The sequence below is a fragment of the Acomys russatus genome, chromosome 12, assembly GCF_903995435.1.
Source record: "Acomys russatus chromosome 12, mAcoRus1.1, whole genome shotgun sequence".
In the NCBI taxonomy this organism is placed as follows: domain Eukaryota; kingdom Metazoa; phylum Chordata; class Mammalia; order Rodentia; family Muridae; genus Acomys; species Acomys russatus.
This window is the reverse complement of record NC_067148.1, coordinates 16,229,778-16,248,309: the sequence shown is the minus strand read 5'-3', so window position 1 is coordinate 16,248,309 and position 18,532 is coordinate 16,229,778. Positions and strand designations below refer to the sequence as shown.

At 38.0% G+C, this 18,532-nt stretch overlaps 1 protein-coding gene across 1 annotated transcript in view; it reads right to left on the bottom strand.

The window, feature by feature from the left end:
* The window catches only part of Pard3b (par-3 family cell polarity regulator beta), a 979,071-nt gene that overhangs the window by 347,198 nt on the left and 613,341 nt on the right, over positions 1–18,532 (bottom strand). Inside the window, exon 16 of the mRNA XM_051153919.1 lies at positions 3,737–3,781. Coding sequence (XP_051009876.1) covers positions 3,737–3,781 — 45 coding nt within the window. The remainder of the gene's footprint in view (positions 1–3,736; positions 3,782–18,532) is intronic.

The window sequence follows — 18,532 nt, the reverse complement described above, 5'->3', positions numbered from 1 at the left end:
TGTTGTTCAACTACTGAGATTTGGAAAGATATTAAAAGATTTTTCAAGGCTCACTAGGACTTGTGCTGTTTTCTTAAAGGCACTAAACCAAAGCCATTCTGTTTCTAACGTCTCTGGGTGGGTCTTACTGTTCTGTAGACATGAAGACCCTCCCTTCCACAGAGATGATCCCACATGATGACAGTCTCACTGAGGTGCTGGTGGACGGAGTGCACTTGATTGTACGGAAAGCTCTTGAAGTGAGCTGGTTGTTCTGGACATCTCAAGAATAATGTGTTGATTCCAGAAAGGGTAAAGGAAAACACCATTTTTTTTGTGCCAAAAATTATAGAAAGATTTATCTTACCTGGGCCTTTGATATGATTTTAGCCCTGAGGCACCAACCACTTAAAGATTAAAGCAAAAAAGAGGTGCCAAAAATCTTGTCACAAAATTGGGATGCACCCAAGCCAGACCAGAAGATGGAACCTGGCACTGAATGGCTCGCTACTCACCAAGTAGCTGACTCAGAAGAAAGCTTAACTCAGATGAATTTTTTAAATGTTGACTATCCTCCCAAATAAGATGGATGGTAGATTTAAGTCAGCATATACAATTTAATTTACTCTAACTTCCTGATAGCCTCGGATAATTTTAAAGCTGTCCACATTTCTGGAATCAAAGAGAAAGCTGCTCTTTTTAGGCAAAAGATGCTGATATATTACTTAAGTGTTCCAAAGATAGGATTTTGGGAAGGAAAAATCATATTTCAAGGAAACTTTAAGGAATCACTTGAGCATTGGCAGAAGTATGATTATGGTGCCTTTCAAGGTAAATATAGCCTGACAATAGCCTACAGGAGACCTATTGAAGTTCGACATTGCAGATTTATTTTCTATTCTCTGGCATCTATTTATGTACCTATGTATCTAGTATGTATGTATGTGTGTATGTATGTATGTATGTGTGTATGTATGTATGTGTGTGTGTGTGTATGTATGTGTGTGTATGTATGTATGTATGTGTATGTATGTATGTATGTATGCATGTGTGTGCGTATGTATGTATGTATGTGTGTGTATGTATGTATGTGTGTGTGTGTATGTATGTGTGTGTATGTATGTATGTGTGTATGTGCGTATGTATGTATGTATGTGTGTGTATGTATGTATGTGTGTGCGTATGTATGTATGTATGTGTGTATGTATGTATGTATGTGTGTATGTATGTATGTATGTGCATGTATGTATGTATGCATGCATGTGTGTGTGTGTATGTATGTATGTATGTGTGTATGTATGTATGTATATCTATATATCTATCCTTTGTCAGTTGTCTGTCTAGCTACATATGATCTATTTGTTTGTTGTAAATTTTTAAATGACTTAAGTAAAAGAAGTTGTCAGAATTAACGGAATGCTCAATCCTTTGTTGTTATCATATCACCGTTGCCTCCATCACCAGCATCCTAAGAGAAATGCCTCTACATCACTGGTGCTCAACTCTCCTAAATGCTGCAACCATTTAATACATGTCCTATGCTGTGGTGACCCACCAAACATAAAATTATTTTACTGCTACTTTGTAACTGTAATTTTGCTACTGTTATGAATTATATGTAAATATGTGATACCCAGGATATTTGATATGCAACCCACCCAGGAGGTAGTGATGCCCAGGCTAAGAACCACTGCTCTACATGAATACAGAATACATGCGGAAGTTGAGTTTTTATATTAGAGATGAATGCCTGAGGAAAATCCTATTTAAGATTACTTTTCAAAACCACACATTTTAAAAAACCAGTAGTAGAAGGCATATACTTGGAGCATTTACATTTACAGACTTAGTCATGTATTTTTCTCTAATGATGCTCTGCATCTCTAATGATACAGCGTCTCTGACGTTGCATAGGATGCACCTGTTTGCTGCAACGGGTCAGTGTACAGTTACAGGTGTCTGTTTAGCCCTCTTCACTTCGTGTCATGATTGCTGTAAAATTATCAAACATGTAAGTGGCCTTAATCTCTAAGTGGTAGATGCCTCCGAGCTGAAATTGAATCAAAGGCCCAGGTAAGATAGAGCGGTTTTGTTTATTTGTTTGCTTGTTTATTTGTTTGTTTGCAATCGCATAGATTCTACAGATGTCCATCAATAATCTATATGACGTAGCAATTATGTAGAAAGTGTCAGCATATAAGGACAATGATAGAGTGATGCTATATTAGTGACAAATCTTTATGTCATTAGGCCATTTGCACACTAGGTCTCCTGTACTGTAAAGCTTGCTGGTTCTACTTCCCTCTGCTACTTCAAGTCAAGTTATCATGAGGTTGTGTATGCGATAGCTATCTGCAGCTATGAGATTCTGCCGAGTTTGATTTTTCAAAATCTGTAAGGTTATTATTTCAAGTTCTGTAGAGTAGTTCTTCATAAATATTTATACCGCCTTAGATAAAAGCCAACGTTTTTATTATAGCAGTAAGCTAAGATAATATTCTCAGTTTAAAAGAGTGATTAACTTTTGATTACCAGCAAAAGGTGATTTTTTTTTTTTGAAAACTAAAATAAAAATAAGATTAGAACTTGTGAAAATAACCAGAAAGGGTATTTTTTGCTCATTTTTTCACAAACCCAATGTACGAACATTCTTAATCACCACATAAAAAGAATGTTTTGCTGCCGCTGTTACTGTTCAGAGTGTCTAACTCTTTGGGCTCTTTACTAGGAAGAATGGGAGGAGAAGCCTAAGCATATGAGCCAGCTGTTTCTACTCTGCAGACATCCTGCTGCAGTCACTAGAAAATCTAGAGAAGGAGAAAAAGAGAAAATATCATAATTTTGCCCTGGAACATGACAAAATTAATGAGGCATCAAGGGCACTTCCTGCTGGAAAGGTAATTGGCGCACAGACCCAGCGATGGGGAAGGACTGCTTTGTTTCAGTATGGGAGGAGTGCCAGCCAATCGCAGCCCTCTGTAGAGTGGCACATCTGAGTCAAGGGGGACTTTTCTACAAAACGGTGCACCCCAGAGGAAGAGGATTACTGCCGGGTTCGCGCTCTTTTTAACTTTATGTGTTTGCAAATAATGTGCATGGATGATACCGAGGAAAGAACAAGAGAAGGGAGACCACGAGGCGGGGAAGAGAAGGCTTGGCATTGGTACACAAAGATGTGCGTCATCGACACAGAATAAGACCCAGAGGACCCTTGGAGAGCCAGGCAACTTCTCAGAGAACAGCATGGCAGTTCACTCATGAGGAAGACGAGGGATAACACAACCATCTCTGGCACAGTCCCTTCAGGTGACAGGCAGCATTTCACATGTCCATGTAAATGTTTTTTTTTTTTCCTGAGAAATGATTCACACCTTTTTTTTTTTTTTGATATTCTCTGTCCCCCCAATGTGAAAGTCATGTAGGAAAAAAAATTTCCAAATTTCTTTAGCTTTCCTTTTCAACTTTTTTTGTTTGTTTCTTGAAAGTGTTTATCTAGCATATGAATTTAAGATTTTTGGTTTTGTGATGATTATTTTGGAAACCTTTCTTCTCTTCTCTCAAACATTTGAGAGTCAGCATGCATTATGCCATTATGCACACAGCCAAGCAATAATTCATCTTTGTGGAAGACAGAGACATCTCATGTATTAATTAGAAAGCCTTACACTGGCTGGTGCATAGAAACAGGATCCAAATGCTGCGAACGCACAGCCAGTGATTTCCAGGAAGAGAAAGCCAATTACAAGGAATTTCTTACCCGATCTGTGATCAGCCAGTGACTGAACTTTGCTTTCATCTGGCACTGAGGAGAAGAAATAAAAGAGACAAGAATTAGACCTGCCTGTAAATCATACATTTTAAAACAATAAATTAGTATAGATTCACAACACATTTTAAATCTTTTACTGGCAAAGATTTGAGATTTTTTCCTCTAAGCGTATCCTGGGGTGCCTCAAGTTTATCCACAGACATTTTATAGTGAACTATGAAGAACTATGTTTATTAGGCCTTCTATGAATGTAGCAAATATAAAAACTGTTAGTACTTGCAGTTCTTTCAACTGGGTTCTTTTCTTTAATGTCTGTAAGAGAAGAGCTAAATTCAATGGCCTAGGGATATATACTACATAATAAAGTTCCCTGAGCATTAAAGCAATATGTATGTACATATTCAAGACTCAAGGACCAGACTTCTATATCTAGTAAAAATTGGGAAAGGAAAAAAGGAAAGATTTATATTTTCCCAATGAAGAAAGGACAAAATTTATAGTAATAGCATTCAACAAAGTAGACATTAGGTCACAAAGGACAGACTTATAAAGATGGAAAACAAATATAGTCAACACCATGATCATGCCTGATTTCAGTCTAGACAGCTTCCTGGAGACCATGCAGAAAGAGGACACAGGATAGAATCAATCCAGTGGTGTCCCTTGCAATAAAGGCATGCGACGTGACATTCAGGGAAGCCAATGTCTTTGAAAGGCGTTTGTAAAGCACCAAACCAGCTTATTGTTTTTTTTTCCATGATATCTTCAGAGACACACCCTATATCCCTAAGACCTAGAAAACCAATCCCAATAGAAAGAAAACAGCATTTGAAGTTCACATCAGTGTGAAAACACTGCCCACTCGCAAGAGTTGCAGTGACAAGCTTCACAGCAGAGGGGTTCACTTAGAAATGATGATGGGTCATACCTCAATAGTGTGAAGAATTAGATCAAGATTTACACAGCTGTCAGGCAATTGGAAAAAACTCTTGAAAGGTACAGGTTAGTAAAGCCTAAAAACATAGAAGTAAACCATATGTATGGCCTAATGGTTAATATGGACTTGACAAAAGCCTTATTAGAAAACACAGAGAAAGGATTCCTGCTGTGTCACATAGGGCTACTGTAAAACTGGTATTAGCATTGGGAAAAGACAGTAAAATAAAACCACTAATCAATATGTCCCTTAGACACAGGTATAAAATTCCCGAACAGCTCTCTGTGGATAACCACATCAGTAACCAACAGCTGCTGTACCTTCATTCACTGTTTACCGATGTCCATGAGGTCTATGAACCTCTGGTGCTCAAGGACTGAAGCAATGTGAGGGGAACTTGAAAACCAGCAAGAGCACTGCCCACATTAGTCACATTGAACTGACCCAGTCACCATACACAATCAGCCACTCCCCTGCCATCCACTCTTGCCTATTTCTTTATGTTGGAGCTAAAAGCACTACTTGCTTAGGATTGTCCTATTCTCAACTGTCAAGTAGACCATGATACTTATTGCTGCGTTTATCGTTTGGTGGTAAGTCAAGCCGTACTTATCAGGCACTGATGGCCAAGTGTTTTCCTTGTACCTAAAAATATGTACAGTGGAATCTACACTATAAGTAGAAAAATACTACAAATCAGTTATGCTGATAACTAAAAAGAATCAATAGTAGCTGTTATTGCAGAGTACTTGTAATACACAGGTTCTATGTATTTTAAATATATTTAATTATTTCAATCTTCATAGCAATCTGGGAAGACAAGGACTACTATCCTCAGGTCTCAGATAAAGAAGGTGGCTTGTTTCTCATTAGCAGAAGCAACAGCGATTAAATGACAGTCTTAGCTGCTCCTTTGTATATGTGACAACCACAGATTTGCTAGCTGAGAAATTTTAAGGACAAACAAATTAAATACAGGAAAAATATTAAACAACTATATACTAGAAAATCAGTATTCTTTTTATTTGAATTTATAACATTAGATAGAAATCTGGGCCAGGTATGGGGTGCATGCTTGTAATCCTCTAACATTGGAGGTAGAGGCAGGGTTATCTGGACAAAGTTTAAGGCTGCCTTGAGTTACATAGCACGAGCTTAAAAAATTTTTCTGCACACCAATATACATGATGTTGGCTATAATTTTGAACATCATGTTTGAAACTTTAACATTCTAATGTATTTATCCTAAACTACTTATTCTAACTTAACATAAAAGAAGTCATCTTGAGAGTTAGGATATTAGTTTGTTAACTTTAGTTCCATTGTTTAAAAGTTTTAGTGTAAAGGGAGGCATCTTGTGCATTGTATAGATGCAAATCCTGTCAATGAAACACCTATGGTATATAGTGAATGGTGGAACATCTGGGAGGCATGAAAGATGCTAGGATAGAGCCAGGTATGGGGGATTCATTCAGAAAGATGGAAGAGGCCAGACACACAGTACCTGAGCAGAGGTAACCAGACGCATGGCAGAATGTAGATTAGTGTAAATGGGTTATTTTAAGTTATGAGCTAGTCAGAGAAGATCCTAGCTATACGGTCTAGGTATTAATAAATATATTTTGAGTCTCATGAGTCATTATTCTGGGGACTTGGAGCTGGGAGGAAAAAACACACCCCACTACATCTTAGACTTTTTATTTAAGTCATTTCAGCTTCATGTTCTTCAGTTTCACTACTATAAAATGAGTGAAATGTTGGCACCCCACAGGTTTGTGATGAAGATGACAAGGGTAAGTACATGCTAAGTGCTTGGAAGATCATGTAGTAGACACATAGGAAACCCATGGTCATCATTAATCAGAAACTAAACTCAAAGGCAGAACAACATGACTGGTGGTAACTGAAGAGATGAGGCTCAACTGTCAGTATTATCAGGAAAATTACTAAACTTTTTTTTAAAGATTTATTTATTTATTACATATACAGTGTTCTGCCTGCATGTACACCTTCACTAAACTCTTTTTAACTCCTGTCTTTCCCATGCTGAAACCGGGCAGACAAGGAACACACAGGAAATTGTGGGAGATAAATGAAAAAGAAAAAAAGAAAAAAAGAATGAATGAATGAAAGAAAAATCACTCAGCACAGATCTAGGTATACATTCTCCACACTTAAAATTTCTGATAAGTGGAAGCTGTGATTGTGGTGATGGATGAATTTGGTGTTGATGACCATGCGTTCTCAGGATTGTGAAGAGACAGAGGAAGGATAATTAGGAACACATCACACTTTAGCAGGGCATCAGGTGTTTTGGGGTACTATCCAAAAAATGCGCACTGCTTCCCTGTATATCTGACCGTAGCTCATTTTGCTTTGGAAGATGTGCACTGAAAGTACAGTGGAGCAGAAGGTCTCAGTGTGCACGGTTATTCTGAAGATGGAGTTTGTAGCAAGGCAAGGCTTTTGATGTTTCTTTGCTTCTGCCTGGTTTGTCTGTTTTAGTCAAGTATTGCAAATTTCCTAGTCACATTAGGTTTTGCAGGGAACTTCTTAACTTTTTGGCTGAATAATGTCTATTGTCCCTGAGCGCAAATACTTACCATTATCTTAACTGACAAGTTGAAATTCTTTACAACACTAAAATAAACTATTTTTTAAAACAGTGTGGAAAATCCAAATGGGTGATAGGCATAAAAATTAGGAGGTTTTCTCCAAAATATTCTCTGACACAGATGCCTATCTTTAGGATCAACGACAAATGAACAAATATAATGGAAAAGAGAGGGAGTGGTAATGACTTAATTAATAGAGCACATTTTATTTAAAAGGTTAAATTTGGAACAATCATCTTTTATGCACATGCTTAGTGCTGGGAAGCAATTTAAATAACAGTGGCAAATGAGAAAATGAGGGAAAATTACACACACCACCAATTTTTTAAATGGCAAGTATTATAATTAATACCCAACTTCCTTTATAACTCACATCACCTTACAGCGACTATTAGTTATCTCTTGGGGCTGGTGCCTAAATGTAGTTGTTTTGTTGCATTACATTGAGATAGTGCAGCAACTGAAATGGTGGTAATGATTCCTGACAGGGCTGTACTTATAAATCAAAGCCTTGCATAAGAAGCTGAAAACTGAGTGGGCCTCACATGAGGAAGGCCTTCTACTCCAAGACAGCAGAGGAGTCAAGCTTACTGGAGGGGACTGAGGATGGAGTAAGAGACCCAAGGTTTAACATTCTGCTTCCAGTGGAAAACTATTCTATTTTTCTTTCTTTAAAAAATTGCTGGAGTTCATCTTTCTTAACCTTCATTTTTTTTTTTTTTTTTTTTTTTTTGCATAAGGACTGCAACTATTTGTTCTTGGGTATATTTGCGGAATATTCTAGTAAGAAGAGCTATGAATGAAATGCTGAGCCCTTTTGAAGATGTAGTTCATAGGCATTATTATTATTACAACCACTGTTTTTAACTATAGCCATTATTAAAATCTTAGAAAGATCATAAAGTTGTCCTTTTTGAAGTTTCTCTAGCTTTAGTCAGCTAGTGGGATTTTTATACTAACCTGTTTCCTGACATTCAGCATAAGATTGATGGACACTATTTGGCTTGATTGCCACAGGTGCTTAATAAACATCTGATTGGTTTAGATATTTGCTAATTTCCTGGTGTGTCCTCTGACTCACCAGGAGGACTTGCCTGAGGAATTCAGCAAGCACGATGGTCTGTGCTTCTGATTCTTGTTAAGTCTTTGAAGTCTAAATTAAAATCTAAGGAGAATGCCCAACCCCAACAGCACTTTTTAAAACTAGCATAAACACACTACATTTTTTCTTTTCATTTAATTTCAACCAGGTTCATTGTTAGAATTCAGAGAAAGAAAAATATGAAGAAAAAAAAAAAAAAAAGGTACGATCAAGATGGCACTCTGCAAACTTGTTAGCAGCAGACATTAAAGTACACATACTATGTATGTTGGCTCCCAGCAGGACACATTTTTATTAATACAGTGCTTGCTTAAAGTGTTTTATTCTTTTGTCAAGCCTTCTTACACACTTCAAATGCCTTCTCACTAGGGGAAAACAATCCCCTTGCTTATTGATAGCATTTGACATGCATTCTATAACATAAGTGACTATTAGGGACTTCACTTGCTTAATACAAATTTGCAGAACAGTGGCAGATCTGGTGAGTTAATGGGCCCCATATGCTCTCCTTACGCTGACAGGATATGGTGGATCGCTAACACGCACAAATCTCTTCAGATAAAAATTGCCATCAGCTACACTTATTCTTTTCGAGAATGCCAACACTATGTCTTGAATGGAAATATGCAAATGTGCTCAGATTCCCACTCCTTCATATGGAGATACTTTGAGGCAAAAGAGGCATTCTAAAATATGATGTGATGCCTGCTTTTTATATAGATAGCCTGGTTTTACTTCCTTTTTTAATCTTAATATCTTTAACATAATTGAGACAACAGTCCTGAAGCTGGTGTCTTTCTTCAATGAGACTATAAATACTACTGTTTAGATCATTTTCTAGAGTTGCAAGCAATTTCTTCATGGCTAATAAATCTGTTTCCAAGAGTTGTCCCTTCAGAACTTAAAATTGATGTAATTGCCAATATTAGGAATCAATTTTCTTCTCCTTTAGCAGATCAATTTCTGTGCCAGTGATGGATTTCCAGAATTTCTAAGGAATGTAAACCTGATTCCAGTTGTAAATTAAGTTCCCTTCTCAGCAACCATGAACTATTACTGTCTTAATTTATAGTGTTTTCTTATGTCAGTAACTATTTGGCATATCGTTTCTCTGTACAGGCTTTTTTGAGTTTTCAGCACTTTGGAGTTTTAATGTATTGAAAAGTTACTCTGTTTTCTGAAACACACATGCATATATATATACACACACATACACACACACACACACACACACAAACTAGGCTTTTTCTGAAAAGGAGATTATAGAACCAGCACTAGAGATGCTAGTGTGAGGTGTTCATTTCACGATCTCTTAGCAAGCCTGTCAACACACAGAACTCCAATGCAGATATGTTCCTGATCAGAAAATAAGCCAATCAGAGCTTGAGAGCCAAAGTTTTTCTCCCAATATCATGCTGTATTGTCAAGCTACAGCAACACAGGTTAAAAACAGAGGCTGGTTCCCTCATCCATGTCAGGCTCTTCACGTCCTTGACTCTTCACTGAGACCTTCAATAATTATTTATTCCTCCATACCTTGGAAATCTTAAAATACACAATGGAAAATATAATTTTCACATTTCCCTACTATTGTTTTTGACTCATTAAAAAAGTGCTGAAAAAACTGCTTTTAAATTCATTAGCTTTGAAGTCATTTAATATACATCAGTTTGCTCAAAATAATCAGAAGGTCACATCTTTGTCCCAATATAGAAATCCTAATGTTTGATACAACAAATTGTGTTTAAGAAAGGAGAAAGGGAGTGCTTTATGAACCATGAAGAGCCAGACGGACACAGGGCTCATAAACACAATGCGTGCTCTATGTGAGCGGACACTGGATCTATGGAAGGTCAGTGAGTCTTAGCACACAGGACACCATTACTCACTGGCCACGGAGTCCGTAGCACAGAAAGGAAGAGGCACTCCAGCTTGAAGCTCATGCAGACGTGGATTCTGATGTTAATACAGGTGCTGATGTGAACTAACTACTGAGTTGTTTGTTTGTTTTTTAATAATGAACGTGTATATAAAATGTAAATAATTCCTCATAAGGATGAGACTGGATAAAGAACACAAAACTTATTGTCATGGAACTTTTGATTACGGCTGTGATTCTGATCTTCCTGCCACTTCTGCCCCTACACTCCAGCAGGTCACAGAGGTTTTCCCAACAGACCTTGCAAACTTGCCACATCGATATGATGCACCAATACTACCTGCTATCAGATTCATATGATAGTAATGTTTGTCCCCCTCTCTTGGTGAATATGCTTTAAAGACCATGTCTACTTCTCTCGGCTGAGTTTAGGGACAAAAATAATTGGCAATTAATTTACCATTAGTTGTGTATCTAATTCACGCTAAGCTATAAATACCTTTAACAGAAAAGGTGCCCTCTTCTTCCATTGTTTTTTTTTTTTTTTTTTTTACCAAGACTCAGGCCTGGCATCTTGTAGGTAACTCATGAACGTTTACTTAGTGAGGGAAATACTTGTAATAATAAAGAAAGGGCAGCATTTTGGATGTGCCCATTTATCAAAGAGTTGTAAATTAATGAATGAAGCAGCTGTTCACTGTGGTATATTCATTTCTCTCTCTTCCTTCCCCCCTCAAGACACACGTGTGCACGCACAGCACAAATGTAGATACATTCTGTGAAATTCTCGTGGCACAATCTGCAGGCAAACTTCTGGCAAAGAAGGGCAGGAGAAGAAGAAGATTGGAATCTTACTCTGGCATGGATCACACTAGGCCAAAACAGGATAGAACTGTTTAGATAAATATAAATTCTTATGTTTCTTACAGTGAATGGTAGAATTATAGAAAAGTGAATGGTTGGTAAGCTGGTCACACTCTTGTCTTTTTCAAGAGCTGAGTGTGATATGACTGACCCCTGGGGCATTGGCTCCTACATTTGGCTTATTGGCACCAATCACACTTGTTTGTCACATGATATGACACTTGAAATAGCAGTTCTCTCTGCTTATAGAAAATAGCACATTATATTTCCAACACACTATATTTCTAAAACTCTGAATACTTGGTACAATAAGCTTTCCTTTCAATATGCAAATGTCAGGGCCTTCTCAAGCTGTGCAGAATAAATAAATGCTTCTCTGTTATAGGATATCCAGAAACACACAGCAAAAACAGCAGGCTTAAATTTTGCTTTTATTAAATATGGGAGAGCTAAAAAATTATAGCACACATGTAGAAATAAAGCACAATGAAAAGTTTGTGTATCAATTATGTTATTATTTTTATATATGTTATTATTTTATGGTAGATGTAATTTTTCTTATTTTTTGTTTTGGTATTATAATATAATTTATTTCCTCCTTCGCTTTCCTCCTGCCAAGTCCTCACACAAGTCCTTCCTTGCCCTCTTTCAAGTGCATGGCCTCTTTTTCATTAATCTTTATTTCACACACACACTACATTTTTTAACACATTTTTATTGAAAAATAAAATAATTCATATTACATCTCATTTTCTATCCCATCCACTACATCCTCCCATTCCTCCCTCCCTCCCACTTTCACCCCAATCCCCTTCCCTATGACTGTGACCGAAGGGGACCTCCTCCCCCTCAATATGATGCTAGGGTATCAAGTCTCTTCTTGGTAGCCCGCTATCCTTCCTCCGAGTGCCATTGGGCCTCCCCCACAAAGGGACATGGCCAAATATGGGGCACCAGAGATCCTGACACACTACATTTTTAAAGAAAGGACACATGTGAGTGTTTTTTATTTTGTTGTTGTTGCTGTTGTTGAAGCTTCATAATTGTCCTCTAGGAACCCAGCCTTCCCAGCATGGCCAGAGGCATTTTATGATTTTTTTTCCTTTTATATAGTTATACCATAAATTTGTCTCCAATATTTTTGAACTTAAAACTTTCATTAAATGGCACTGGATATTGTCAAATAATTTTTGAGGTCACTAGTATGATTTTATATATATATGTATATATATGTGTATATATATATTTTTTTTTTTTCATTTTTAGCCTGCTTGTAGGTGACTTATAATGAAAGACCAATACTGCATTCCTTGGGTAACCCCACATATTCATAAAGTTATTGTTTTAAGCAACACTGTTGGCTACAATTTTTCAAAATTGTAAATAAAGACAGTGAAGAAATTGGTCTTTAGCTTATATTTGTATCAGGGAAAAGCTGGCTTCAGGAGGTAAGCTGAGGAAGCACCCCTCCATCTTCATTTATTCAGAGTTTGCTCAGAATTGTGATCTTCCTTTCAAGCATTTGACTCCCGCAGGAAGCCACCAGGCACGGAGGTTCCTTAGGGAAACCTTCCCATCATATTTACATTTCTGTAAGAGTTGCAGAGCTGCTCAGACTCCCAACTTCTCCTTGTATACATTTCATGGCTAGAATTTTTCAAGAAACTTATCTGTTACATTTCAGTTGCCAAAATGATTGCATTAAATACTGGTTTAATATCCATTCAGTCTCTATAAAAGGTGGAATGAACTCTCCTTCTCAATCCTCAGAATATTCATGTCTGTAATTTTTTCCATTCACAATTATGCCAATGAATTGTCATTTTATTGATCTTATAAAATGTACTCACGCTGTCTGTTATCATTTCTTTACACCTGAAACTCAAACTTCATTATTTCATACAGGGAACTTGGTGGCAATGAATTCTTTTGGGTTTTATACATTTAGAAAATCGCTTGTTTTGCCTTTGTTTTTGAATGATACTTGTTGCGAAGGAATTTGAGTTTGGTAAAAGATTGTTCCTTTTAGCAGGTCAGTGGTCCTTGTGTACTGCTGGTGCTTTCCCACGTCCCTGTGAAATCTGCCACTGTGACCCTTGAGCTGCCCATGAGTCTCCATGAGCAGTTGGATTACAATGGGTCTTAGGATCATTTTCCTATTTGTTTGTCTAAGCGTGACATGCGCATGCTCACTGAGACCTTTAGTTTCAAGATTTAATTCTATTTGGAAAAATTTTTGTTCATTGGGTTTTTTATGTAGCTCTTTTCCCTCATTTGGCAAATTAAACAATGAGCTCACGAAGTCACCTGCCAGTATCCTTTGGTCACTGGTATTTTGGTGTCATTTTGTGTAATGTTTCAGTTTTTACAACCTTTGATGTCCCCTTCTATTTATCCATCTTGCTACCTGCAATGCTGAATATGAATTAGACCAGCCAATCGGTTTTACACAGCAGAAGAGAAAGTGAGTTTATGGAAGTTATACTTGGCGTTACATATGTGCTGTATCAATATCGCCATATATTTTTTCCAAATCAATTAAATAGGTTGAATGTTAATCTGGGGTTTTTATATATGTATGTATATGTATATATGTATGTATACATATAAAAGTCTCATAAATCTTAAGGGCCTTGCCTGCTGATTTTAATATCTATGTCAGCTATGGATTTAATTGTTTATTTTTCTCCTTATTATGTTCATGTTTCTGTACTTCTTTAGATGTGTATTGATCTTTTGTGGATGCCAGATATTATAAATTTTATATTGTTGGGTGCTTGATATTTTTATAATTTAAAAAATACCCGCAGGACATGGCTATGTTGCTTGGGGGAAAAAAACCCCAATCAATCCTTCTGGACTTTGCTTTTAAGATCTTTTTAGCAGTGCTACGGCAGCATTTACTCCAGGCAAATGAGGCCCTGCCATCATGACAATAGCCTCCTCATGCACACATGTCTGTCTGTGGACTATGTGGGCCTTGAGGATGGACACCATTTCCAAGTCTGCAAGCGCTCTAATCACTGCTTTAGGGATCCTTTGTGGCTAAGTTGATTGTTTCTCTGCACGCATGCTCTGAGCACTGCACCTTACAATCGTGGGGAGAGACTGTAAACATATCTGGACATGTCTCCTTCTCTCCATCTGGTTCTCTGTTCTACACTGGCCTTATAGGAATCTTCCTTATCTGTGCATTCCTGGCAGCTGTCAGCACTGGGCTCTTGATTTTACCCAAAATATAGAAACTCCCATAAATCCCAGACTCTTGAAAAATATTTTAATAATTTGGAGATGATACTCATTACGGTACATGTCACACGCTATCAGCCATCGTTCCTTAGTAAGCAATGAAAGGCATCTCTCATTCTATTATTGAAAAAAATTTACATTTCCATTCATCTAGTTCATCCTTTAGCAAGAATACAGAGGCAGATGAAAAAATATTTTTGCCAACGTAGGTTACAGGAATTGTGAGCATTCCAACATACATAATATTACATAATTATTAGAAAAGCTCTGAGTGGGCATTATTGTTTTTTAATTTATAGTGGAGCCCAAGAAGATTTGCGTTATAAATTTTATAAACAGAAATATGAGAGAAAAATGATTCTTGGCTTCAAAGCATAAATTCTTGATTCTATGTGAGACACAGAGGTACAAATTTGCTATCGCTTTTGCAAAGACTACATGTTTCTAGTATTCATTTTCTACTGAAGTAGACTCTCATAATAAACTACGTGGCTGAGTACACAGTGCCTACTAAAAATAACGGGGTGCTAGATATCTGGTATGCACTGTCATAACAGTTTATGTAGCACTAGCAATCAGACTCCGGACTTGGTGCATATACCATTCAAGCACTCTACCATCTGAGCCCCTGGCCCTTGGATGGTGAAACGTGAAATAAGCGATGCAACCCAGAAGAACAGCAATAACCATTGATACTCTCAGTAATAAGCGGGACTGTCATATGTTGTTGTGTGTCTCACATACTTTAAAATTCTTATCAGGAAGTATACGGGCTACTGTTCATGGGAAAACAGAGAGAAACCTTAGTTACACCACAGAGAATCTGTGAGGATGTGTGGATGAAGCAACAGGAAAAACCATAGATGGGATCCAGTATGGTGTCACGTGATTGAAAGATACCATGGCTTGAAAGAAGGTTGAAGCAGACACGGGTAGACTGGCATAGGTTCGGGGGTGGGGTGGGGGGAAGGGTACTGTTTGGAATGCAGCAAAAGTAGCAAATGTTGCCTCAGATTCACGTCTCCCTTCCACGCGTCCCTACCCGTAAGCTCTTTAATGCAACCTAAGACAGCATTAACTCTTGGCAGCCAAACAGGGCTACTGCTGGCTCATCAACTGTGCATTCAGTTCAAACCCTGAGGTCCTTTCTATATTAACTGCTATTAAGTTGGGTCTTTGTCTGAAATAGATCTATGCCAAGCCAGTGGTATGAAGTCGCACGCTACATATTAGAACTGTGAAAATCAGCAAGGCAGCCCGAGCCCCCTCTACTACAGTTTCTAACACACACACACATAATCACAAATCATGTGATAAGTGATAGCAAACCTCTGTGGTCAGCTCCATTTTTCACAAACGAAATAACTCCCAACTCATCTTAGGGATTCTACACTCTCTCCCTATCATCTGTATTCAATGCAGCATCTACGTTAATCTTTTGGAAGCTAAATGAAAAAAAAAATTCATGATTACTGCTGGCTCAAAGAATTCTGACACTTTCCAACAACTGTACATCGAAGAGAACCCAAAGGTTTACCACAGCTTCTTAGCCCTGCCTAGGCTGGTCACTGGGACCTCTCCAGCTTTATCCTGCTTCTCTGTGTGCTTAGTGTACTTGACTATTATGGTCTTTCTGCAGCCCCATACCCACCCAAGTTCACTGTACACCCCTCTCCGAAGCTTTGGACCATGATCTTTCCTCTGACTAGTGTTATTTTCTTGGAAAGCTACTCAGGTCACAGTCCCTTTCTATCACACCTGCATACATACTGTCGCAACAGAGAGGCCCTCTGTGGCTACAACTCTGCATAAAGTTGAGCCTTTCAGCACCCACTCTCCATTACTATCACCTAGTCTTGTTCCATGTTTCATCAGACTCTTTACCACTAGCCAGCTTTCCCATTAGATCACCAGTTCCACGAAAACAAACAAACAAACAAACAAAAAACAAAAAGCAAACCAAGCTTTATACACCTCTGTTTTATATGCAGATCATTGGACAGTACCTAACTCCCAGTAGGTATTCAGTGGATGTTTGTTAAATAAAAAAAAATTATAATCAAATTGAAAGTAAGTAATGAAAGAAAATTAAGCCTATGGATTCGGCTTCTGTGAAGATGACTAGGAAAAGGTGAGGGTAATGTTTAGGTAGAGGAGATACGAAAGGCCCCAATCAGGTCCTACCTGAAGACATGGAGCTCTTATTTATGGTGAGAGTACTCAGCAGGACAGGGTGGGAGGGGATTCATTGGCAAGCAGGGACAGGGAAAGGAAGAGGCCAGCCATGGGAGACTTCAAACCACACCGATGGGTAAGTTTCATCTTTATTCTCAGGGATATGGATTTTTTTTTCAAAGCAAAGGTGGGACATGATCTGATCTCAGTTTTTAAAAGACCACCCAGGCTGCAGCATAGAGAGGAAATTTGGCAGGAATGAGACAGGAGGCAGTTGCTTCCTTTTATCCATCTAAATACAGGCATTTACATGTATTCTTATTAAAGCTAATCTTCTGTACTGTGGCTAACCAGCTTTCTGTGCTCAGATTGCTGAATCTCAGACCTATCATCCAGTATTATTTCCACACCATGCTGTGTGCCTCCTACAGATCTGACAAGTGAGCTTGCTGTATCTAAGCTCATGTGCTGGGCTCACCTGACTGAAAACCTAGCCTGTTTTCTCCTGGCACGCTTGTGTGTGCATGTGAGATATCTGGCTGGGACTTGGTCTGACTACTCATTGAGATGCTTAGAATAAAGTGAACTAACTAGCCCAGCAGGGCACTGTAACCTACAGACCTCAAAACCCAGCTACCCAGGATTTCCATGGATGTTTCCCCGAGAGCTTACCAACTTTATAAGATGCCAGTCCATTTATTTTGTGCATGAATTAAGTTTGGCACCTGGTTTCTGGCTGGGAATTGTATAGCTGCTTCTGTTCTTGGCTACAGTAAATGCTATCAAAAGATTTCTTTTCTGGCATGCACTGAAGTATATAATGCTGTCTATATTTCTGCCCAGAATCTACTATCATCTGCTTAATATGCAAACTGTGCAGAACCAGGGCTACTAGTGTGTAATAGATTTTGAAAAGTTGTCATCCAGACTCATTGTTTATTAGAGGTTATTAACTTTGGGGGTTTATGTGCTGTTTCTCCATTTCACAGCACACAACCGCTCACTTAAACAGGATGCACAGAATTCTGCACACACTCTAGTGAACTCATCTGGTATTTTATGCCGATCTGTTAGATGAACTCACTTAAATCAGGCTCCTTTTGCAGAATAGGCGGTTGCAGATACAAATTAAATATCCACTATCCATCTTTGGGGGAAGCACTGAGGTACATGAAACATCCAGAATAAGGTTGAGCTAATAGAAAACATAAAATGGGAAACCAGACAATTGCAAGACCCAGAGTCCAAAGTAATCTTATAGGCAGTAAATTTTCCATAATTTTCCTTAGATCAGGGGTTTCTTTGAAGAACTGGAGACTGCTGACCAAGGAAGGGAAAGAGCAAGCAGTTGGCTGTGAATATATTCTGTGGCCTTCAGCTTCCCTCTTTTGTGTTACTTCTAGACTGAAGAAAATGCTTCTGTAAAAATCTGAACTATCTATACATACATATATAATAATTTATTGAAAATTATTTTGATTTAGATTGACTGATTTTCCTCAACAATCTTTGCTTTTGGAGAAAAACACTCCTCAAATACAACCTGAAAGTAACACTATTTTAAATAAGATCTAGGTATAATAATTGATAATTCTGGCAAGAATTTAAAATTTGAGGTTTCATTTTTATACAAGAATTAAGCTTTGCTTACATCTAGTTTTTTTTTTTCTAGATTGCTGTGTGTGTGTCTGTGTGTGTGTGTGTGTGTGTGTGTGTGTGTGTGTGTGTGTATGTAGTTTACAGCCTCGATGCCTTGTATCCATGGTGACAAATAAACAAATAAGACCCCTCAGATCCTTGATACTTTGACCAGAAGAGTTATTGCAACAATTAAGGACATACAAAAAATAGAGCTGAAAGTCAGAATCACTGACAGGCAGTCAGTCATGTGCTGCCGCCTGTCCATTGAAATGTCTTCGTTCCCCAAGTGTCCCTTCCCGTGTCCTCTAGTTTGAAGATGGCA